Below are 25,862 nucleotides of genomic sequence, written 5' to 3'. Positions count from 1 at the left end.
AAATAAGTGACTTATAAACATTTGTAGGACAAATGTCAGAGTCAATATAAGACCCATATAATACTCAAGTGGACCGTTTTTCTTATATATCATAAAGATGGCATAGTTTGGCAAATTTTTGTCCATAAAGTCACATGGAAAGTTTCCCATTTCTTTACAATTGATCAGGATCTATATATGTATACCTTATGATATGCATTTGCATGGGTAGGGTTTTTTTTAAGTAAAAAAATTCCTCTAATAATGAGGTCTTGATCGGCCATATAGATGAAAGAAAAGACTATGAATTGCTCTAGTTTAATTTTCTTCATCTTCTTCGCTTAGAGCCACATCAAAAACAAAAAAACATCTCACATAAAATTAATATACAAAATATATTACTAGTGTAGTAATAATAATCGTATATTATTTAAGGGTTTATTACTTATAATATCTAGTCAATATTATTGATAATTTTGGGGTTAAGTGTTAGGTGCAATTGGAAGGAGGGCTTCTACTTTGGAGCCTAGAAGATTGGAGGATCTTCTACTCTCATTTGCAGCACACCTTAACAAAGAGTTGTTGTTGATCATCTTGCCTCGAAACTATGCTAAGAAACGGTTGTTTTCTTATTCCTTTTTTATGTTTATTTGTGAATGCATGTAACTAGATCTCTAAAATACTAAATTAGTGTAATTCAGAAACTAATAAGAGTAGTTTAATTAGGGGTCTAGAACTAACACAAGACCCAAAAACACATTTTATCCGACCGAGTAAAACTTTACCCGTCCGGGTAAAATTTCACCCCTCGGCAACACACGGGTAAGACACATTGATCTTCATCTTTTTCCTTAGTAAAAGAAGGTGAACATCATATAAACTCAACAATGCGCAACACCAAGCATCAATGGAGACATGAACAACCCCTAAACACATCAAATTTCAACATAGTGCATGTAAGAAAATCACTACATCATGTTATCAAGACAATTATAAACATGGTTTTGAGACGGAATTTCGCAAGTAAAGTAATATTTATAACCAACATCCATCATTAACATGTAAAGGGAGTAACTTTACCGATTAAAGATTATATCCTAGCATACAATTTCACATAAAAAATGTAATATTGAGTAACCCATCACCGTTACCTCGAATCTTCCAAAATCTCGCCTTAAGGCTAGAAGATCCACCTCCACAAGGTCAAATGTCTGCTATAAAATAATTATTAAGACAAAACGATAGGAAATACATCTCCTCTAAAAGATAGGATTTTGAGAAACGGAAATAAATGTAAGACATACTTATATCAAGATGAAGGACATGGAAAGGAAAAAACGAGATCGCAGGAATCGTCAAATTTGGATGAGAAATAAAGGATTCATGTTAGTTTTAGGATTAGATCCAAAATATGGGTAAAAGATGGATTTTTGAGAAAGGGAAAAAGATGGGATCTTTAATACATACTAGTTGTTGCCCCGCGCCCGATAGGGCGCGGTGCCCCAATTTGTTTGAACGTTTGTATAGCTTTTTTTGTAGAAATGGTAATCATGCAAAGCATTGTCGTTTATATAGAAGTTGTGCGTATTGCACATACACAAGCAAAAGATTACATGTGCCTATTACATGTTGCATTCTACACAAACAAAAGCAATAGGTAGTTGCTTTTGAACAGAAAACCTAGCTTCGTAAGCATGGGTGTTCCCAAAATATTGTACTTGTCATATATTACATAGATATGTTACATAGATACAATTTTATATAGGTATCATTGCATACTGGCTTTGTTGCTAACATCATGCCGCGGAGTTTCCTGATTTTTGTGGCATACTGGTTTCCTGCAGCGGAAATGATAGATTTTTTTGGGGTGCTTGTCTTGGGCTGTTGATTTGGAACCTTCGATTTTGACTGAGATAAGCTATCCAGTGGTTGAATTAGAATTATCATGGTCTTTCTGCTTGTCGGTATTCTTTTGAGATGAAGTGGCAATTGGTAGATTCAGTGGTGAAGGTAGTTTCTGCAGAAATGCATTTTTGTTAAAAATCAGATTCCATAAACTGATAAAGTAAATAAATAAACTAATATAAATTCTTCATTTATTTACTGTCTTAGAACATTGCTCGGAGAAAATCAGTACCACCATGTTCAAGAAAATAATCAATAAACAATACAATGTTTCTTAAAAAATTAAAATAAAAATTTGCCTTGTAAACATTAAAATTAAAATTAATATCTACTTGTGTAACAAAACCTTATCTATTATTATCCTTACCTTATCTAACCTCATCTCTATGCTTATCTCTTACACAGAATCTAGCTCTATCATCAACATCAAATAATTTAGATGTCAATCAACTAACCTATACAAAGTGAAAGAAGAATACAAATAGAAAAAAGCTCTAATACATGCCCGTCATTTCCCATATCCTCACATTTCTATTCAAGTTATTATGTCAAACAATATTCAGAAAATAAAGGCAATGCAACATGCAATTGATAATATTGTAAAAGAAATTCAAGAGCTATTTGTTCGACTAAGAATAGTCTTGACAGAAAGCATTATATGGGAGAAACTTAACCAAAACTCAAACTGTGTTATGCTTGTTCAAATTCTTTGTGGAAATACACCAAATGAACTACTTAACCCAGGTTATGATGTGCTTCAAAATATAACTCGCACCGAGTTTTATTCTAGAAAAGGGTATCTGGAAGCATTAAAACAAGAAGTGGTGGAGTTTCTATTTAAGCTTGAAAGTGTTATGACATCAAGTGCATTGTGGGATTTGTGCTACGGGGGACACACTTTATTTAGCTTCCCGGAAAGTGAACGGTCAAAATTTGAGTTGATAACTATATACTCAAATTACTTAAGGGATCAACATTTTGCATATGAGATGGAGAGAGATATAGAAAGAGCGTTGCCGTCATCTTCATCTTCAGTTGACAGCTGCAACCGAGAGATACGGTAGTTCCCATTTTATACTTAGGTGTGCAAGTTGCTTTTGTTTCATTTAGAAACATCGGCAGTTTTAGGTAAGAAGGAATGGATCACTTTAGAACCTAGGTATGTAACTTTGCATTATTTGATAGTATATTTTGATACCGGTAGCCAAAAGAGGATGAGATAAATTCTTTATTGTAGTGCAATACAGGCATATGAGCATCGAATTTGAAGTGATATGGCACCATGTCATTTAAGAGAAATTAAGAGGAAGTATTACTTGTGAGATACCTAACTGATATTTTCTAACAATGCATGAAAAGTAGCAAGGAATGGATGACTTCCTAGCCTAAAGTGGGGCTTACTGATGTTGCCTAGCATTGCATGTAAAGTAGCCATTAGAAGAGTTACCTGCCTCAAAACTTCCTAAATAAGTGCTTCAAATTATCATTCGGTAAAACGAATGAGGAAAAAGTTTTCTTGTGTACTAATGACTATCACTCTCATTTGATTAACATAATTATCATTCGGTTTTGGCAGTATGAATAAGCCATTTAAAAGCTAAAACTCATTTTGACATCGTTTAGCTGCATGACCTGATGGTGAGGGTATACTCCCATTGACATGAAGTAAAAAGAACTTATTCCAATTTAACTTTCCCTTCCTCCTCCCCACTCCCCCTCCTCTCTCACCTCTCCATGTCCTCAGTTCACGTCCTAAAAAGCTTAAATTTGCATGCAAAACCAAATATATGCACAATAGCCTAAATTAAACACTTGCCACTACCAGGTGGCTCACCTTTTATTCAGGATCCAAGATTAAATCTTTGCCACTGTTAAAGCATGTAACACAAGGCAAAGCCTGAACCTACTATTATTACGAGTTCCATGATTATAGCGCCTAAGATACTCTGACAGTGTCTTACAGATAAATCCGCTACTGATAAAATAAGAAATTTGTCACATCTTGGAATACAAGCACTTCAACTTAAAGTGTTCCGTAACTATCAAATTATAAGCGATTAAATCGAACTTAGTTGGCAACAATTTTACAGTAACAATAACAAACTCAAATCCTAGTTGTGATCTTATATTCTTATTATTTAAGTGGACATCATATGAGAGCCCAAAATCAATTGCGACATGAATGAACCCAAAATATTATGTAGAATAGGATACAAGGTTTCAAAAACGATAGGAAATTTAAATCGGCTCATAAATTTCTATGATCGTAACTCATATTAACTATCCCGCCCCTCCTGCCTATCAAAAGAAACAAAAGCTCTATGAGGTTACTCTACACAACCAAAATAGTTAACTTTTTTAAAAGTAGGGATGTAACTAACAAGAAGCAAAATTTTGATACCGGTGGCCAAAAGAGGATGAGATAAATTCTTTCTTATAGTGAAATACAGGCATATTAGCATCGAACTTGAAGTGATATGGCACCGTGTCATTTAAGAAAAATTTAGAGGAAGAATTACTTGTGAGATACCTAACTGATGTTTTCTAACAATGCATAGAAAGTAGCAAGGGATGGATAATTTCCTAGCCTAGAATGGGGCTTACTAATGTTGCCTAACAATACATGTAAAGTAGCTATTAGAAGAGTTACTTGCCTCAAAACTTCCTAAATAAGTGCTTCGCCACAACATTTATGCTGCCATAGTGGTTTTCCTTTAAAATCACAAGAAAAGAAACATCAATCAGACATAAGAAGAGTAACATAGCATACCAGACAATGAAGTGAGTAGAAGATTAAGCCAAAAATAATACAATCCACACACAACGGAGCTTACATGATTCAATCTTCACTCACCACTTTCAGCGACCACTCCACTGCCGAAAATAGTCCAAGACTCCAGGATGAGCCTGAACCCTGTACCAACTTTGTAGCTTAAGAACTCAAGATAATAATTAATCGTAAGCAAAAACTAAACCTAACAAGGAAGCAAAAGACTTTGTCCTAGAGGTGTGTCACTTACCTTGTTGGGATGTGATCACTTACCTTGTTGGGATGTGATCCTACACCACAAAGTAGTGAGGTTAAATTCAAACGAAGTTTAGCAAGTAGGTTTTGGAACAATTGCTAACGAAGCTGATGACAAAATCAAAACAATCAATCAATCAAATATACCACTTTGTATATGGAGACTTGAGAGAAGCAATAAACTGGGTATCGATTGGATTTGAGGATACCAGGATATGGAAGGCTCTGAAGGAAGAAATAGGTATTGCGTTTTTCAGGAAAGGGTCAGTGTCTCAGTTAGGATATTAATCAACCCCAAATTTTAAAAGAAGGCCAACTTCAATCCAACGCAAGAACGTAAGTTTTCAAAAGACAAACTCAATTAACAAAATTATGTCTAACTAATGCTTTTAATTAAGAGAACACCCTTGCCTTTAAACAACCAAATTCAACGCAGGAGAGAAATAAAGTCACACAATGACCATCATCCAACCTTGGAGTAAAGTTTTTAGAGCACGGTCAGAACTGCAAAGATAACAGTACTGAATATGACAAATACAACATCAACAATTAACATTTTCATTTCTCTACTGATAACAAATTGTCATTTGTTCTGAGACTCAAGTTTTGACTACATGAAAAAAAATTGTAAGCAACCAAAGAAAGGGAAAAATGAAGGGAATAATTAACATCTCCCTGAGGCTGTGGCCTTGCGTTTGTTACATATAAAAAACTTTTACCCAGTTTCTCTGTTCCAAGTTACGTGTACTTCAAAATGAAACCCTGCCACCACCCTCTAGCCTCAACCACCATCTCCAAAGTGAGCTACCTCTCAGAATATGATTATATATAGAGATAATAGTATTAACCACTCTTACTTTGATTTTAGCTGCGCTGTGGTGCACCCTGCACACAGTAGGATAAAAGCTGTCCACTGGAGTACTGGACTTCACTTAACCTGGAAAACAGTATCATTATAATTGACTCATTCTGATGATCAATAAGCACCAGCGGTAATGTTCTTTACGCATATATTATAAGATATTTTGCCAATGCACTTGCGCAGCTGGCAAGGTTATAGTTTCCTCTTTAGAAGACATTATTACTCCAGGAGAAATATCAATTTTTGGGTGAACTTTATGTGAGGCATGAGAACAATCACAAAAGGCATATATGAAAGTAAACAAAACTCTAGTCTAACTTTACATGGAGACTATCACATTGCCATACAACATTGCCATACTTTATTCTGTACAAAAATTCAAGTTTTGGTAAAATCGTCAACAATAGGCCATGTCATAGTTACACCTTTAGTTCATTTCATTTAAAATCATAATTCCACCTTTAGTTGATTTTATTTAATCATAATTCCGTACAAATGTATTAAATTGAGTGAGCTAAAAGATTACACATTTTGCACCATGGCTATAACATTTGTTCCAAAATAGCAAAAGGGAAATCAGTCAGGACACAACCGCTCCCGACCTATTATAGACCAAGAGAACTTAAAATCATTAAAGAAATCATACTGAATAGTGCAACATCGTATCCACATTACATGTACATTGGGTACCTTTAACATCTACTGTAAACTCATTTCTCCTCCTTTCCTCCTCTAATTCCTTCCCATTCCCTTTCCCCTTCTACTAAAAAATAGTCAAACAACAAACTAATCAAACAACTCAAGTTGTTGCATCATCATCCATATTTTGACCACACCTTCATCCAATCCTTCTCTTCCAACGCCAAATCATGTAGGAATATACCACTTGGATTGTAGTGAGTTGTTTTCCCATCAATATTCTTCTATCCTTTTTTTTTTTCCTTTGTAGCTTTCACATTCAGCTGCTATATTCCTACAAAGAACCTTAAATACACTTATCTCAATCCATCCTCCCTTTATTTCATGCATAACCATCATACCCCTTCGAAGTCCTAACCCACCTTCGTGACCACAACTACCACACTCACAAGTCACATTTTAGCACCTCCATACCCTGTAAAAGGTCACAAAATCCCACTCTTATAACTAACCCACCACCTAGCCATCACCCCACCACCAGTCCATTGCCCTTCTAACCATCACCATACTAACCACCCCCCAAAACATGTATATACTCTCCCCTCTCCTTTTCTCAACGCCTTACGTCACCTCTTCTGTCCTCCCTTTTCCCACCCATCCCTAGCGCCCCCGACAACGAGAACACCAAGGACCTTCTTTCCGCCTCTTTTCAACTTTCAAAATATCCATAAACTTCAAGATCAATTAATAATAATAAAATCACTTAATTAACCAACTGTTTCTCTCTAATTGTTGAGGGGCAGCGAAAAGTGATCGTATTACAAAACAAAGTACTCCGTTATTCTAGCTAGAACAAGTAGCAACTTTAGAAGAATCAAACCCAACGACATAAAGCATAAGGAGTACATAACTCTCAGAAATTAGCAACAACCACACCTTTACCAATAAGCCCATCTGCCTAATCAATTGTGCATCAATTATTCACATACGAACCCATTTATTCATCTTATAGATGATGAAACATTAATAACTTAAATCACAAATCAAAACATTTAAGAAGCTAATTTTACGACTTATCATGTGTTGCTAATTTGACTCATATGTGTGTATGTAGGGGGTAAGATCAAAGACCTTACCACAATCAAATGCAGCATCAGGCTTCAAATTCATCTAATTAGCCTATAGCCTGCACATTTATTAGGCACGGAGTGTAGTGCCATTAAACAAGGTGGTGTAAAAGAAAGTAGGAATTGCAACCAATAAACAAAAATGAATGCAAGGTGGAGGGTGAAGAGGATGAGTTTGATTTGCTGCTTGTTTGTTCTTGAAAGGAAAATAAGTTGAGAATCATGAAATTTGGTATAGGTCACTGTTGCAGTAATCTTCTAAAGTCGCAGTGAAATTGTGAAGTAATGTATAGGATGTGACTTAAGAGGCTGTAATTCTTAAATTTTCACCGAAAGCTTGTAAACGAATTAAAAAACCAAGAGACAAAATAAGAAATTACACTTTATCATGGCACTATTACAGCTAAAGCACGTAAACGACTCACCACATGAAGAATCCCTTTGGTGGTGCCATCAAAAGCTCCTGCAGTTCCACCAGTAGCATTTATCCAGTTATCCAGTCTAGAATTCTCCGCATATGGCCATCTTGGTCATAGTCCATCTCTCCATACGAATAGCTAAGGGAGTCCTAGTACTCCTCCACGGCAAAGTAGGGCGTACTCACATCAATGTAGTCCTTGACATAACCTCCCCAAAACCCACGGACAAAATTAAGTCTCCAACCATCATATCCAATATCTTCCCTGCAAATATTAAGAGAAAAGTAATTTTCCGAACTTTAAACAGAATCAAGTTTCCAAACATCGGCCAGCTTCACTAAAAGAGTTGTTTTATAAATCAAGACAACACTAACTAACCTTAGCCAGCGCAACCATTCTGTTATATCTTTTACAACAAAATCTTGGCAATGATCAATGTTTGGAGCTGCATGAAAGTTATCTCCGCTACTCTCATTGCTCCTACCCTGAAATCAAAGAACAAATATCTCTTGTTTAGATGGAGGGATTTAGAGGCAAAGGGAGGAGAGTAAAGGAGGATAATTTTCATTGTTTGGTTAGCATATTAGGCTGGAGGAAAATGAAGGGATCCAACCCCAACTTAAAGATTCAAGGTTCCTTAAAGAGATCCTTGAATCTTTGAGATCGGTGGAATTCCTTAAATTTTCCTTAAAGATACAAGGTTCCTTAAAAATTCAGGGTTTCTACACTTGTGAGTATTACTTTTTGAGTATAAGTTTTTACTTATTTATTTCTAGTTTTCTATATTGAATTAATGATTACAATCTCAAAGGTTAAGATCAAGCAAGGAAATCAAGAGGGTTGGATTGAGGTGGTTACTATGACTACAAGTTGCCCCATATGCATAAGTTAAAGTTAGCAAAAGAAGGTTTGTTACCAAATTATTTACAGGTAAACCTAGATTTAGTTAGAACTACCATTAGTAATTTACAGAATGTTGATGCACCAAATGGTATAGAAGAGCTAATGGCAGCTCTTCAAATGATTAACCCACAGTAAGACCATCATATTTAGTTTGATGTTTTTCGGTTAGAAAGCAGTATTTTTAACTTCAGTAAGGCAGGCCGACAGGGTAATGATTCGGCAGGGCAGGGTATTTTTATTCACCAAGGCAGGGTAATGATTGGGCAGGGCGGGTAATAACCAACATGTTTTGTTAAAAAATTAAGCAGTATTTATAAATTAAACACGTGTGTAGAAGCAAGAAAATGATTCGGCAGGGCAGGGTATTTTTATCAGCAATTCCTTCTTGTTAGTGTCTAAAACTACATGCAAAGCTCAACTAACATTAAGGTAAACAGGATGTGCAAGTTACTGCACAATTTCATCAACTAACCATGGTCCTCCTTTGCAATTGTATACAGTTAACTGTCAAGAAATTACGCTGAGTTAGAAGGCCATTGCTATTTGAAGTCTAGCCACCTATGATAGCTCAAGTGAGACATGAGTGAAATGATTAATAGAGGACCATACCCGTCCTTCGAATCCCAGTGCCGCACCAGATACAAGTGGCTACACAAGCAGGAAAAAACAAGATTGAATCAGCAGGAGTAAGGGAATGCAAGGCAAAGAACACACACATACACATACACATACACATAAATGTGACTCCACTGTTAGAATGAAAGAGAAAGATCACATGTTTCCTCATACATTTTCATACCAAAAACTGCCAATTACTCCCTCCAACCCACACCAAACTACTCATGACCCACATATACGCGACAGGAAATATTGACGTATGGGTAACTTCGTGTGGACTGGAAGGGTGATATTTTAGCTCACCTTATTTTAAGTGCCACATTTTTCACCTGAGCATTCCTTGTTGTACTTCGTCCTTTCTGCGGTGAACCTCAACTGCCTGTTTTGCTTTGGTTATACGTCAACTAAAAAATGAGATCATAGGTATTGACAGTTTGTAGAAGAAAACTTCCCCCATAAATGACGTGAGAACTGTAAAATTTGAGAAGAGTACAGAAGATGTGTTCAGTTCAAGTGAAAGCACATTTGACAGAGTGACGATGGTAGATGACAAACACAACTACACATTACTCTAGTGCTTCAAGGACCCGTGCTGAAGGCAAAGCAAGGGTGATCAGATTTTAGGCAAACTTAGCCCTTTGTTAGAAATTATAGAAAACCTAAGGGTATTTTTTAATGACCCATAGTGATAATTGGATCATCAAGAACCACATAGTTCGACAGCGGTTTCCAGCTGATAGGTCTAACAATGCATTTGCAGATTTCTATCTTAAAAGACAGCTGCTCATCTGTTGACCAATGCTCTCAGCAACCCAACTGAGATCTAAAGACCGTACAATCTTGACTCATCAGGCATCACAAGCTTTTTAAGCTTTCTACTATCACAATTTTAATTTTTGGGTTATTTCATGAACCGACAAGTCGCAACTACACATATAGTAAAAGCACAAATCAATCAAAAAGCAAAAAAAAAAAATCATAAACAAAATGACGATAATTACTGGAAAAATAACGCTTCTCGGATAAATTTATCGACTTGATTAACAACCCACAACCTAGAGAACTGGATTCATAAACCACAAATTCGAAATAAAACAACCAAACTAACAAATAATTTACCTTTGTTAGGGTGATTTCTTGTAGAATACCTGAAAAAGGAAATTTAAGTATCAATAAAACTCAACATTTAAGATTGGAATAATAGCATCCCTACATGCAAACCTTTAAAACCAAAAAAAATGAAAAGGGAGAATAAACGGATACATACCAAAGTGCAACTATGAATCCAAGTAAGAATCTGTGCACGTTCTATCATCTTTGACAAGGACAAAATCAGCCGGCTACATATGCATCCAAAAAATCCAGAAATCAGCCGGCTACAGTAACACATTAAAAAAATTCAAAAACCCCAAATCATTGCATGCAAGCAAGCGAAAGCGAAACCAAAATCAAAATCAATTTAAACCCAACAAATAAACTCGGAATTTTTTAATTTAACTCAAAACCAATAATCCACCTCAATAGTTAACATATAGCACGAAAATCAGAATAATTAACGGGACAACTTACCTGCTACGGGTTCGTATTAGCCGGATTGAATTCGTCATCGCCATTGTTGTCGATTCGAACTGCTTTTTAGAAAGAGGAAGAGGAATTATGGTGATTGTTTTGGCTAGGTTAGGGTTAGGGTTCCTACAAAAAGGGCGATTTCGCCTTCATTGATATAAAAGATGAAGAAATTAGCAGAAGATCCTCAGAAAGTAGAGGATACAAAAATGGAGAATGAGTACAGTGTGGGACACGAAAAGAGGAAGGATGAGGAAAAGAGGGAGAATGAGCTGTAGAGTGCAGATGAGGCGAAGAAAAGGGCACACAAGTCATAAAAAACAAAGGCAGGGGCAGAATGGGTAGAAAGGCTCAAAAACACTGTTACAGCTACAGTAACCCAACTTTGGGTTTTTAAAAGAGTATGGAAAAGAAGGGCTATTTAGTGGGAATACTCCAAACTATTGGGGTGCTTCTCAAAATATTTAAACTATAATTTAACTACCAATATAACCAACTATTACACACCTCCGCTTTTAATAGAATTGACCCTTTATTAACCTATAGTAGCAGGTAAAAAGGTCTCATCTTTCTCATTAATGATGATCTTCATCTCCTTCATTTTCCCTATACTAAACAAATCCAGAAAAACCCCAGAAAACCAACATTGGCTATTTGGCTTCAAATACTCTGCGCTTTATAATGGAGTTAGATCCCTTCTAAAAAGTTAGCAAATATCGAAAGTCAACTAGAAAATACGATGTATTAGCAAAACCTCGTTTAATCAAAGAACAATCTATGAAATCAAACATAAACAATCAATGCTGCTAAAAAACCAGATCACCATTATGTGCTTAATAATGAAATAACTTAATAGTTCACTCCTAGAAATTCAACAATATATTAAGCTAATTTGCAGCAAAACCTCAATTAATCGACACTCGATCTCCGAAATTAAACATAATAATCAATCGATGCTTAAAAATTGCAGTAACTTAATCGTTTTAATAGTTTTGTCTTGCAAAATTAACAAACATCGAAGTTTAACAAGAAAAACTCGTTAATTTGCAGGAAAAGCTCAGTAAATCTAAGAACAATCTACGAAATCAAACAAAATAGTCAATCAATGCTACTGAGCAACAAGATTAACATTATATGCTAACTTAATAATTTGTAGAAAAACCTCAATTAATCAACGACCAATCTACTGAAATACCTAAATCAATTACAATAATCAATCGATGCGGCTCAACAACAAAACTAAGTTAAATAATGCACCAAATTAGCAGAAAAACTAACAATTAAATAATCAACCTTCAATAACAACAAAACAAGCGTGCGGAAGAAATACTATAAAATATAAAGTATATCGTATAACAACAGATCAAATATCACAATAAAAAAACAAGTATTTGATGCAAATGTTGTTTTTTGTTGATCAGTATATTATGAAGGGTTTACAAATATGACATGTAGATGATGGTCATGTAAAAAAAAAATGGTAAAGAGGAAGAATTGGAGGAGATTAATGGGCTTTTGGTGTGCTGGAGAAGAAGAAAAGGTTAATGGTGTTTTCATACAAAGTAAATAAAATAGGTGGAGAAAGAGTACGGATAAAAGAGAAAGAACCGATTCAGCAGGTAGCCTTTCCACTTGTTTTTATTAAAAGAGAATAGATCTGAAAGTTTGGTATATCCGTAGTTAACATGAAGTCTTGAGTATTTTAAGAAGAAACCCAATAGTTTGGACTATTGTCATTAAATAATCCTAAAACGAAAGAGGGAAAGGAGATGAAAAGATTGGTACAAAAATGGTAGAATTCCGTTGAGAAACGAAGAAATAACATTCATCTTAAGGTTTGAGTTTTTGAAGGTCTAATGATGGTTTGTAGAGAGATAGAAAGTGGTGAGATTTTTGTTGAAGCTGAAATGAAGGTTTCGTTCAATTTTTAGACTTAAAAACTTAACCCGATTAGACTAGACTCTACCCATATCTTAATGAGCCGGGTTTCACTCAAATTTCGCATAGAATCCAAATCTTTACTCTATTTGGACTAAATTAAAGCGGTTTATAACTAAATAAATTAAAAATGGAATTTCTCATAAAAGTAAAATAAAATATTATTAAATTAACGGTTTAAAGTAATTTACTCAATAACATAAATATGAATGTTACTAAATTAGCGATTTTAAAAAATACACATAGAGCTAAAATCGCGGGTGTTACATTATTCACGAAAGAAATGAAAGTTCTTTAATGAAAACAAAATTTGCAATCATCATGGCATGCTTGACACAATTGGTGATTCGAACGCGGGGATGAGTAAACTCATGCCGACGAGATGAGCCAATTGATTGGTTAAGGTTAGGTTAAGGTCCCGAACAAGGAACCCAACTTATTTCAATAATGTCAAATAAAGCTATTTTAAACACGACCAGTGGTGGCTACTCCCGGGGGGGGGGGGGGGATGCAATTTTTTAATCAAAATTTTTCGAGTGTACCTTATATCATTAGCAGTTCACGCCCCCCCCCCTCCCCCTGACCCTCCTAAAGCTTGAATCCTGGCTCCGCCACTAACCACGACCTTGTTCACATTTCTTCTCTATGGATCACAAAGACACCAGTGTCCTAGTTTTTCCCCAGCGTTTTAGAGTGAAGTGAATCGGTCGGATGAAATTTCATTATGTTCGCGATTAGAAATAACTTAGTTAATACGGGTTGTCTTTTTCAATTATTATATAAAACGGGGTTGTCTACTTTTTCATACTTGTGAATGTAAAACACACTATCTAAGATGATTAATAATGTTATTTAGGTCGTTAATAATACTAGCATTGATTTTAAGACGGATTAGTCATGTTAATTGTAAATTAAATGTTAATTAAGTGATATTAAGGATACTACTATGTAATAATATGAATAAGTTCGATTAGTTATGAACTAGTCAGAATCAGATTCATATTTACAATGAAATTACTGAAATTGGATAATTAAACTAAGCTATGTGATTAATAAACTAAACTGATGAAATATGAGTTTTAAAAAAGGCTAAAATAAAAGGAAAATAAAAGAAAATAAAATAAATAAAAAGGAAAAGAAATAAAAGAAGCAAAATAGTAAAAACCGAGGACAAACACTAGGTAGAAGAAAAGTGTAGACGAGGGCAATGAGGCGCATACCATGTTGTGTGCTTCAGAAGAAGCGCGGGGCCATGTGTGGATCACTCTCGTATGTCTAACAGTTTGAAATCAAAGCTTGTCTCGACTTTAGGAGATTATGCTTTATGTACAGCGATTATGATACAAAAATAATAAGTACAATAAATAGTGGTGATAATTACACCCTCGGAACTTAAATGTTATGATTTTAGTGACATAGACAACTATTTAAGATGGTTGCTCGTTCTGTGACTATTCGGTATCAAAAGTAAGTTTAAAAGAGTGTCTTTAAAAAAAGATGTTGATTAATATGATGTTGAGTTGGTCAAATTGGTCGATCACATGCAACGACGATGGTACCAAACTATCAGTAAGGCGTGTGATATATAAGCGGTATGTCCTATATCACGTGTCAATTTGTGACTTAAGAAGCTGGGTTTAAAATGCTAGGAGAGAGAACAAAAGATGAGATACTCGTGTGCCTTATAACGAGGAACCTACGCTCATATATATATATATATATATATATATATATATATATATATATATATATATATATATAGGGTCGGGATCCAGTGAGAACCACTAGTATAATGAGAACTGTGAGAACCTCTCACAGTCTTAGATTTTAGACAAATAAAGGGATGAGATTAGACAATATTTGTCGTCCAAATCCCACACTCCCACACTCACTCTCATTTAACCAAATTACTTTATTTCTCCAAGTTTATCTTCCCTCCCCGATCGGCAATCTTCTTCCTCGAATTGAAGACAAGCTTCAATATTATGTTGCTTAGTTCATTAATGGAGACGCAAATCACACCATCTTTCATCTATGCTGGTTTGTTTAACTTTTCCATTAATTTTTCATAAATTCGACTTTATTTGTTGGGAATTTGTTAAATTGTCAACAAATTACATTTGAATTGTTGATTCGAGTTTATATACATATAATTGGCGTACATAATTAAAATTATTGACTTATTCTTGTAATATTAGGGTTTTTTGTTGATGAAATTGGCAAATTTACATCATGAAGTTGGTAAATTAGGGTTGGGGGAAGTTGAGAAATTACCTCAATTGGTTACAATCATGAAATTGGGAAGTTAATTTCGTGAATTAGGTTGGCTCTATTGGGAATGGATTTCTTTGCTTGATAACATTTATCATTCTACAGATTAAAAGTGTGTCATTTCGTTGAATGATATTAGCATGTGATTATACCGGTTCCATATGTTCCATTTGTTGGGTTGAATTTGATGACGGTAAGCGCAGCTGTCATAAACGATTTATAGGGTACAACCAAAGAAGGCGGTAACCACATACAGATGAGAAAAAAATCTCTCTAGGGTTTCTATGAGAGCCTCCGTCTAATCTTCGTCTTTAGGTTCATCCTTTCTCTTCAAGGAGTCTTCTACTTTTCTCGTGGTGATTTCTATACATCGAACTAGGGTTTGGTCTCTTTTTTATTCTCGACATGGCATCAAGTTCCGATTTAAGGCAAAGGAAGGGCAAAAGCGTAGTGGGAGAGGATGAAGAGTTTGTTTGGGATGTGAGAGAGGAGGAGACGGAAACTGATAAAACGAAGGCCATTCTGGTGGGCAGAATCTGGACGTCGAAGGCAATAAATGCAAGGGCTGCAATCGACACCATGACAAAATTGTGGAACCCTAAAGGTAATGTTGCTGGAAACCTAATTGATGTTAAAAATAAGATTTTCATCTTCAAGTTTGAATTCGAGAGCGATAAGGTTAAGGTAGTCGATGGGCAACCGTGGCACTTCGATAAATTCATTTGGTGCTTTAATGACCCCATAAGTGATGGTAAAGTGTCTGATACACCACTATACCATGTTCCGTTTTGGGCTAGGGTTTATGATTTGCCATTGAGGGGACGTACGAATCTGGATAATGTTCGGAGACTAGGGATGCAGTTAGGCCGTTATGTGGGAGTCGATGAAGCGCCATTGCCTGAAGTGGAGAGGGTTGTCCGGGTTAGGGTACTACATGATGTGCGTTCCTCGTTACGTGATTCTGTGAAAGTTATACTAGCGAAGGGAGAGAAGGTCGAATTTGAAGTGAAGTATGAAAGACTTCCTATATTTTGTTACGGGTGTGGAGTCTTAGGACACGGAGAAAAGGATTGCGACGATGGGCCATATGAAGAAGGGGAGCTTCGATTTAGCGAAAATTTGAGGGCCTCACCACGGAGGGTGGTGAAAACCATGGCTGAGGTCAATCATACAAAAGCTAGGGCATTGTTTGGAGCTTTTGAAGAAGAGCAAAGGCGCTATGAAGAGGAGGCAGTATCGAATATGATAGCGAAACTCCAAAGTATCTCTATTAAAGGCAAATCGAGGAGTGTGGCAAAGGAGGGCAGAGGGGAGTGTAGTGCTGAAAATTTGAGGCGAAGAGAGGAAGGGCAGAGGGGTAGAAAAGATGACGGGATGAGAGAAGGAGGGGAAACTAATGTGGAGAGCTTGGAGATAATAGGAAGTTTGTTGGGTGGGGAGGAGGTGGATGTAAGGGAGAATACCGTAGTGGAGAATGGAGAGAAGCAGGAGGAGGGAGAGGTCATGGAGATGGTTGGTGTAGGGCAGGGTCAGGAAGGTGAAAAAGGGAGAGGGGAGGCGAGGAAGTGGACGAGGAAATATAAGGAACCAAAGGAAGGAAGACAGGGAGGAAGAGAGACCAGTATGGTGCATACGGGTGAAAAAAGGAGTTGTAGTGTACTGGAGTGTGAAGGACGTGAGGATGGGGTGTCTAAATATCGGAAAATCATGGATGTATGTTCATCTGAGGCGGAGGTTGAGGGCGCTCAACCCCGCCGGGCCCAATGAATCTCTTAAGTCTCAACTGCAGGGGGCTGGGCAATCCCGCTGCAGTTAGTGGTCTCCGTAATTTACTACGGAAAGAGGCCCCCGCCTTGGTCTTTCTCTCCGAGACCAAGCTTAGCGGTGAAGAATTTAGGAGAGTTCGGGCTAGTTTTGATGAGTATGAGGGAATGGAGGTGGATAGTGTGGGGAGGTCGGGGGGTTTGGCGTTTATGTGGAAGAAGCATGTTCGTTGTACTTTTCGGTCGGCTTCGGTTCACCATATGGATTTCGAGATTATGGGGGATGATGGGTCTTGGCGAGCGACGGGTTTCTATGGGTGGCCGAGTGTTTCTGAGAGGCATCTCTCGTGGGAACTGCTCCGATTGCTAGGAACGCAATATAATGGTCCGTGGGTGTGTATTGGGGATTTTAACGAGGTACTCTTTGCGACGGAAATGAAAGGGGGAGTGCGACCACAAAGACAAATGAATAATTTCCGGGAAGCAGTGGATGATTGTGGGCTGAGGGATGTCGATTTTGAGGGGTACTTGTTTACATATGACAATGGACAGGCGGATGACGATAATAGGCAAAGTCGAATAGATAGGGCCTTGTGCAATGAGGTTTGGATCGATTTGTTTCCGAGAGCTAAGCTTACCCATCTAGAGCGTGAGTGGTCTGATCACGCCCCAATCTTGTTGCGTATGGTGCGTAGAAACCGTGAGGAGCAGACGGTTAATAAAATTTTCCGGTTTGAGCATATGTGGGTGGGGGCGGATGGTTGTGAAGGAGTGGTTCAAGAGGCCTGGGACAGCGGGGGCACGGACCTGGTGGATTTATTAGCTCGGTGTGCTGAGGATTTACAGAAGTGGAAGGGGGTTAGCATAGGTAAAGTGATGAGAGACTTGAAGAAAAAGCGAAGGCGTCTTGAGGTGTTGAATGCGGGGGGGGGGGGAGGGGGGAGGTCGAGGAGGGCAGTAATGGAGAGGAAGGCGTTGGTGAAGGAGATAGCGGAATTGTTAAAGCAAGAGGAGCTGTTTTGGAGGCAAAGATCACGGGCAATTTGGCTTAAGGAGGGTGATAGGAATACGAAATTCTTCCATAGAAAAGCAACACAACGCAAGGAGAAGAATCATATAGCCAAATTAGTTGATAATGAGGGTAGGGTTTGGGAAGGCAGGGATAACGTTTCTAAGGTGGCTAGGGAGTATTTTGAGGATGTTTTTGCTTCGGGGCAGCCGAATGGGTTCGAGCATCTGCTTGATGGAGTAGAAGGGAGGGTTACCGAGAGGATGAATATGCTTCTTCGATGCGATTATACGGAGGAGGAGGTTGTGACCGCGCTGAATCAAATGCACCCATTGAAGGCTCCCGGACCAGATGGCATGAATGGGTTGTTCTATCAAACCTATTGGCACATTGTGGGACAAGCTGTGACTCGAACGGTGATAGGCATTCTACGAGGAGCTCCATTCCCGGAAGGTATTAATAAAACTCACATTGTTTTAATTCCAAAAAAGAAGGCACCGGATAAAATGACTGATTTTCGCCCGATTAGTTTATGCAATGTAATTTATAAATTGGTGTCGAAAGTGTTAGCTAACCGGCTGAAAACTTTCTTGGGTGAGATTGTGTCGGAAAATCAAAGTGCCTTTACCCCCGGTCGTCTCATTACTGATAACATTCTGGTTGCTTTCGAAATGTTTCATTATATGAAAAATTCCAAACACAAGAATGGGTATATGGCTCTAAAACTTGATATGTCTAAAGCTTATGATAGAGTGGAGTGGAATTTTTTGGAGAGAGTTTTAATCAGAATGGGAATGGATACGGGATGGGTGAATAGGGTAATGCTATGTGTGACTTCGGTGCGTTTCTCTGTTCTTATCAACGGCTCCCCGACGGAAGAATTTTGCCCTCAGCGAGGTCTTAGACAAGGCGATCCGCTGTCCCCATATTTGTTTATTTTGTGTGCGGAGGTCTTATCCAGTATGATGAGAAGGGCAGCGGAGATTGGGTCTATTCATGGTGTACGGGTTGCCCCTCAGTCGCCTACGGTAACACATTTGCTTTTTGCGGACGACAGTATTTTCTTTGTAAAGGCAACGATTAATGAAGCGGCTAAGGTGAAGAAAATCTTACATGAGTACGCAGGAGCCTCGGGGCAAGTCATTAATTTCGACAAAACAACGGTTTCTTTTAGCCGGGGGACAAGAGAACGAGATAAAAGCGGGGTTACCCAAGTTTTGGGGGTGCGTATGGTGGATGGGCAGGATCGTTATTTGGGTTTGCCGACCATGGTGGGCAAATTGAGAAGTGTGGTGGCAAATGTTGTACGCGATAAACTGGGGAAGAAATTACAAGGATGGAAAGGGCAGTTGTTTTCGAAGGCAGGTCGGGAAGTGTTGATAAAGGCAGTAGCCCAATCAATCCCAACCTATGCTATGAGTGTCTTCAAACTCTCGGATAATTTTTATAACGAACTTCGGTCCCTTGTTTCGCGTTTTTGGTGGGGAGCAGCTCGGGGTAAGGCGAAAATTCCTTGGGTTGCGTGGTCAAAGATGTGTAAGCCGAAGGGAATGGGTGGCCTGGGATTTAGGGACTTCCATAAGTTCAACATGGCGCTTCTCGGAAAACAAGCTTGGCGGTTCTTGACTGATAAATCTAGCCTCATGGTTCGAGTTCTTAGAGGTAAATATTTCCCCACGGGTAGGTTTATAGAAGCTAATCTTGGAGATAATCCTAGCTATACGTGGCGAGGAATTTGGGAAGCTCGAGAGGTGTTGAAACTGGGTGTACGGAGACGCATAGGGGACGGCTTGACTACGAAAGTTTGGACTGATCCATGGGTCCCACATACACAGTCAAGGATGATTCTTTCCCCGCGAGGTGAAGCACCGGCTGATATGATGGTAGCGGATTTGTGGTCGGCTGATGGAGGTTCGTGGGATTTGGCTAAGGTGAGTGAACTGTTCCTTCCTTTCGAACAAGAACGAATCCTAAAGATACGCATAAGTAACACGAGACCTGAGGATGGATGGACATGGGACCTCGAAAAGAATGGGGACTATTCGGTAAAGTCCGCATATAGAGCTTTGCTTGGTGGAGAATGGGAGGCAGTTGGGTCATCGAATTGTATACGGGAAAAGGCGATGTGGAACCGTATTTGGAAAGCGAATGTTTGGCCCCGAGTTAAGGTGTTTATGTGGCAGTTCTGTAACGAGGCAATTGCTACAAAAACGAACATAGCTACTCGAATCCATTCCGTGGATGCGGGTTGTCCAGTGTGTGGTTGCGAGTTGGAGACTAGTCTTCATCTTGTAAGGGGTTGTGGGTGGACGGGAAGGGTGTGGGATAGGTTGGGGTTGGAGGTTAGGAGGACGGAGGGGTATGTGCGGGTGAGGGAGTGGGTGGAGGATGTGTGGAGGGAGTTGGGGGATAGCGAGATAGATACTTTCATCTTCGGGTGTTGGGCGATGTGGGAAGCGAGAAATAAAATGGTGTTTGAAAACGAGAAGATTGAGGTGTCGAAGGTGGTGAAGAGGGTGGAGGGAATGAGGAGGGAGTTGGAGGTTGATATGCACAACAGGGAGGGGAGAGTGGTAGCCGTAGGAGGTGGTGGATAGTGGGAGAAACCGGAGACAGGCTTTGTGAAACTGAACACTGACGCAGGGGTAAAGGAGGGCTGGGGAATGGGGATTGGGCTGATCTGTCGTGGAAGTGAAGGGGAGGTGGTGTGGGGAATGGCGGAGCATAGGATGGAGGAGACGGAGGCACGGCTGGCGGAGGCGTTGGCGATCCTTGAAGGCGTTAAAGAGGCAAGGAGGCGCGGCCACACGAGTATTATTATCGAGAGTGACTGCAAGACGGTGATTGAGGCTTTGAAGACGAAGGATAAAGGAAATAGCGACTTTCATTTACTGCTAGATGATATTCTTTACTTTTGTTCTGATTTCGATTATGTTTGTTGGTCTTTCGTAAGTCGAAAACTTAATGGTGTAGCTCATGAGCTTGCCCATTTTGATTCGACAGTCATAGGTAAGCAATTTTGGGATAGTTCGCTACCCGAACATGTTATGTCGTTGGTTTTTAGTGATATCAATGAAAGGAGGTAAACCCGCTTTGGGGTTGTTTAAAAAAAAAAAAAAAAAAAAGAAGGCGGTAACCACAAGTAGGCTACAACAATGGTCTGGAAGAGCTTTTTCATACACTGGTAATATTCATTCATCCTTATGATTATTTTTCTAATTATAGTTCTTTTAGATTGGGAAGTTTAAGATATGGAGTATTACACTATAGCTTTTGATACACATGTTAAATTCTGATTGTGGCGTAAATCCACCCTTGTATAAAGCGCTTTACCGAGCAATTGCATTCAAATGCCTAAGAGTTACAGAAGTTTGGATTGAAAAAATGTGTGTTCGAGCATAGGAGCCCGTAGTAACTAAGGATGAGTCACCTGTCGGCAATGGTGCTAGTTATCAGGCGGTTGAGAACGCCGTTCTTGAAAACCTTAAGAAGGCTGCTCAGGAGGAAAAATAAGATGTCGTAAAAGCACCCAATTTATTGTTGAAGGTGTATAGGATGAAGTATTATTGAAGGGGTTGCGCTTATCGAGTTGGGATAGTCATATATAGGAGGAAAAATAATAATTTAATATTTCTTATGCTTAATTTAGCAATTTAATTATTTTGACACAGGACCTGAAATTTACATATTTCATGCACATACAACGTTATTTCATACACATATAACGCATTTTCGTGCACGTATAAAGAAAGTATTAAGGAACTTGAGAAATGTGATTAATTGACATAGTAATATAATTGTTTTGGGGATGGATTAAAACTAGGGGAATAGTGTCCTAAAATTTTACGGCGGGAAAGGGTTTAGGTCGCCTAATCCAACCCTTTACCCTTCCCTTATTATCATTAGAACGACCGCAAGATCCAAAGACACCCTAGAGGGGTAGAGTGAACCCTTTTTAGGGGGACGGGTATAAAACTAGGGAATGCACATATATTGCTTTTTCATGAATGTACTAAGTTGTTTAATATAATGCACATATATTGCTTTGTACAAGTCAGTTGAAAATAAATGAAAGTAACGCATTTGCTAACACAAAGACAACCCTGTGTTGTTTCATCAAGGTGATTTTATTATAGTATAATTCATTTACACATCAAAAAAGTTGCTTTCAGAATGTGCTTCCAATGATGGTTGGTTTGGTAAATGGCAAAATAGACTATGAAATGCTTGTTCTTGTCAACATTTAGTTTTTAATACGTGGGTCGAAACATTTATCCTGGTTATATGGAACACGTGTTGTGCGTCCCTCAGTTTGCGTGCAACTATGAATTGCGCCTACTTGCTACATTTGTCTATTTATAATATTCTGAAGCTGCTTCACTATGCACTACTAGTCTGCTATATTATTGGTTATGAAGCTAATGCGTCTTTGATGCATTTTTTTTGCTAATTGGATTTCGGATGGATGATCCCTCATAGAGTGGATGAGTGTGGTATTTCGTAAATGGGCTGCTATGACTACCTTACGAAGAGATGTATCTGTAACGGCTTGGACGTGTTTTGTGAACATATCTTTTTGTAGGCGTTGGGTGATTTGTAAGATCTTTTGCTCCCCAGATAACAAGAGGTGTATATCTGAAAAAAACAATTCTTTGAAAAATAAGTTTTCGCTTCTGCCATAGGATAGAAATGATTCCGATTTTGTTCTTATTTGGATGTCTGAGACTAATATTATGCTTAGTTAACTGATTTTTTGCAACTTGTATGATTCTGACATTTAATAAAAGGTGTTTTATTGAGTACACCATACTATTTTTGAAGTGGTAATCTTGCAGGGTGCAATTACTTATTGAGCCGTGTTGTGCGCTTTTGCTTATGATGACTCTTAATTTGTAAATGTCTAATAAAGCAGTTTATTTTGCGCTCATCTTTTGATTTTGTGATGCCGACTCTTCTTCAGCTGGCTCTTGGAAACATATTGATTGATATGTGTTGTTTTATGTTTGGATCGTTCAGAGTTTTTTTTTGGCAAAGTTGGTAGACTCTAAATATGTTCTCGTGAGTCAGATATGTGATTGCCTTGTACTTTTGAGCAGTATAACTACTGATTTTCATAACTAGATGGAGAATGCTAGATATTTGGTTAGGTCACAAGTGAATCAGAATATCATATTGTACATTTGTCCAATTTACAATTTTTGACTCCAATATTATACAATATTAATCATAAGGGATATACATGTGGATGTTTCTTTATATTTGTGTCTTTAGTATTGGTGTCAAATGTATATATTTGGGTCTCCTAAACTTCGAGGTCTACCAATATTTAACATCATGCTATTAAGAGTCTAATTATATGTAATAATAGTGTCCTGAAATTTAGGACCGAAAAGCATTTAGGGTTGGACGCGGATCCGCCTAATCCAACCCTTAGCCCTTACCCTTATTATCATTCGAACAGCCACAAGACCAAAAGACAACCGATAGGGGCAGAGTGAACCCTTTTTTAGGAGGACGGGTATAAAACTAATGAATGCACATATATTGCTTTTTCATGTATGTACAAGGTTCTTTAATGCACATATATTGCTATTTCATGCATGTAAAAGGTTGTTTAATGCACACATATTGCTATTTCATGCATGTACAAGGTTGTTTAATGCACATATATTGCTTTTTCATGCATGTACAAGGTTGTTTAATGCACATATATTGCTTTTTCATGCATGTACAAGGTTGTTTAATGCACATATATTGTTTTTTCATGCATAAAGAAAGTTGTTTAATATTAGAGGACGGGTATCCTAAAATTTTCCAGTTTATAATATCTTTGATAGTCATTACCGTTTCTATATTACGAATATTTATATTTTACTTATTTCGAAAGCCAATTAGCTCAAATGGTAGAGCATCGTGCAATGCACAAGATGTGGGTTCAACTCCCATATTGGCTACTATGAAATACTAATGTTTCTTTTACATTTTAGATTTCCAGAGACCGGGCCTTGTAAATTCTAATCATATTTCAAGTAAGGCATGCATGATGCATATATGGTCATATTTTGTTGCATGTGCGAGGTGAACGAGTGACGAGAATTGATGTATCTAAGCTATATTTTTTTTGTTATAGTGAGGTGAAATTATGTATATGAGCTACTTTATAAAGTGGTGCATCTGTGAAGTGTATTAGTGTATCTGAACCATATGGTGGTCTTACCCAATTCCTGCTTTCTATGCCATGGAGTTTTTATGTATATTTTGCCGCACAAGTTTCAATTTACACCACTTCTCTGTCTGTTTACTTATTTTTATTGTTCATGGTTGCTGAATCCAGTTTAATAGTTATAGTGTGGAGGACTGAAACGTTTCAGCAGACCAAAAGTAGTAAATAAGACAAAAACTCATTTCTTCAAGTTATGGGATTGGTAAACCATTTATGAATCTGAAGCATAAGAGAGCATCGAAAACAAATGTCGTCTCCAATAGAAATAAATGACGATAAATGTTAGACTGAGACTGGATACATGTGAAACTTAATTCGTGAGGCAATCAAGATAATCGAGTCTCTAATTGTATTACTTCAAACGCTCTTAATTAATTGCATTCAGGCGACAAATGATGACGATTTTGATGGTAATTTAGAGCTTTACAAGTACGGTTCAATTTGCAATGATTGTCAAGTGAATTGACTGGGAATAACCTATAAAGGTTCAGTATTGTTTACTAATGGTCTACTAACTATCTTTTTTATACCTATTTGTTCACTTTGTTTACGCGTCGCTTTTGTATTCCTAGCAATCATTTTTTGTACCCTTATAAAGTTGGGTCATTACTATTTTTCAATACCTATTGTAGACACATTTTAGATTTTGAATTGTACTAATACAACAACTGAAGTTCCGACACCGACATTGTGGCTAATGTACAAATTGGTTATTTTGTGTATCTGGTGGTGAATATTGTGCAGGTAGTGTGTATTTCTATGCATCTATATGCAGGGAGTATTAGTATTTCATAACCGATATGGGAGTCGAACCCATACCTTGTGCAATGCACAATGCTCTACCATTTGAGCTAACCGGCTTTCAAAACATCATTACCTAAATCATAATATGATCTTTAATTTCATAAAACAATTTAATCACACCCCTAAAAGTTCATAAAAAAAAGGTAAAATAAATTGCATTCAGGCATACCAGTACCATAATATCAATAAGGCTATCCTATGCATATTTACTATTAGACGATAACTTCACCCAAACAATTTCAAAAGATCAGAACACATTGTATATCAAATATGTAAACATATACAAATATGGTTTCATATAGCACAAATAAAACCACTATTATAAAATTGAATAATTCCAATAATTGATTAATGCAACAAATAAGGAGAGGTTTTCAAGTAGTTGTCTGCATATAGCGCCCATCTTACATCTGAAGATCATTATGATGTGTAGCTAATTAAAAACTTTTATATGTTCTTTATCATGCTTCTCAACCTGCATTCATGTAGAGAAAAAGCATATACATTTGTTTAGCTAAATTGATGAAATTAAGAAAGAATACAATAACTCTGTATTTGCAAGATTGACAAATATGATGCTTCAGTTGATGAAAATGCAAGAAATATTCATCATCAAAACTCCCAAATAAGAAATCAGCAAAACAAAAACATAAGAAACGACACCATTACTTTAAATTTGCAAGTCACAACTACACAGTAATACCTAATTAATTATAAATTGATTCTAATTTTTCAAGAATGAAGCTCTAATAACAAATTATAACAAGTTTCAATAGAAAATTTAAGTATAAAAATACAATGATATCGAATT

General features: G+C 37.4%; 1 protein-coding gene and 1 long non-coding RNA gene across 14 annotated transcripts; one reads left to right on the top strand and one right to left on the bottom strand.

The window, feature by feature from the left end:
• Positions 1–683: 683 nt before the first annotated feature.
• LOC141605820 (uncharacterized) lies at positions 684–12,968 on the bottom strand. 13 transcript variants are annotated; one of them, XR_012526485.1, is made up of 14 exons: positions 11,047–12,968; positions 10,745–10,853; positions 10,597–10,625; positions 9,781–9,948; positions 9,469–9,507; positions 9,332–9,363; positions 8,335–8,441; positions 7,963–8,220; positions 5,767–5,846; positions 4,905–4,944; positions 4,719–4,798; positions 4,539–4,596; positions 1,284–1,996; positions 684–1,190 (listed from the first exon to the last, which is right to left on the bottom strand). It is a non-coding gene; the product is annotated as an uncharacterized LOC141605820 (long non-coding RNA). The 13 variants fall into 13 exon arrangements; XR_012526489.1 differs by lacking the exon at positions 684–1,190 and adding an exon at positions 7,547–7,596 and having other exon boundaries at positions 1,525–1,996; positions 11,047–12,965; XR_012526490.1 differs by lacking the exon at positions 684–1,190 and having other exon boundaries at positions 1,525–1,996; positions 11,047–11,105; positions 11,551–12,963.
• A 4,047-nt stretch (positions 12,969–17,015) lies between these two features.
• LOC141608084 (uncharacterized) lies at positions 17,016–20,621 on the top strand. The gene has a single exon (XM_074427435.1). The coding sequence runs from the start codon at positions 17,016–17,018 to the stop codon at positions 20,619–20,621; it is 3,606 nt and encodes a 1,201-aa protein (XP_074283536.1).
• The last annotated feature ends 5,241 nt before the right edge of the window (positions 20,622–25,862 follow it).

This window comes from Silene latifolia, chromosome 10 (genome assembly GCF_048544455.1).
Source record: "Silene latifolia isolate original U9 population chromosome 10, ASM4854445v1, whole genome shotgun sequence".
NCBI lineage: Eukaryota > Viridiplantae > Streptophyta > Magnoliopsida > Caryophyllales > Caryophyllaceae > Silene > Silene latifolia.
This window is presented reverse-complemented; position numbering and strand designations above follow the sequence as displayed.

What these genes read in the sequence shown, in the direction of transcription:
- LOC141608084 (XM_074427435.1), top strand. Translation starts at nt 17,016, where the DNA reads ATGAATCTCTTAAGTCTCAACTGCAGGGGGCTGGGCAATCCCGCTGCA.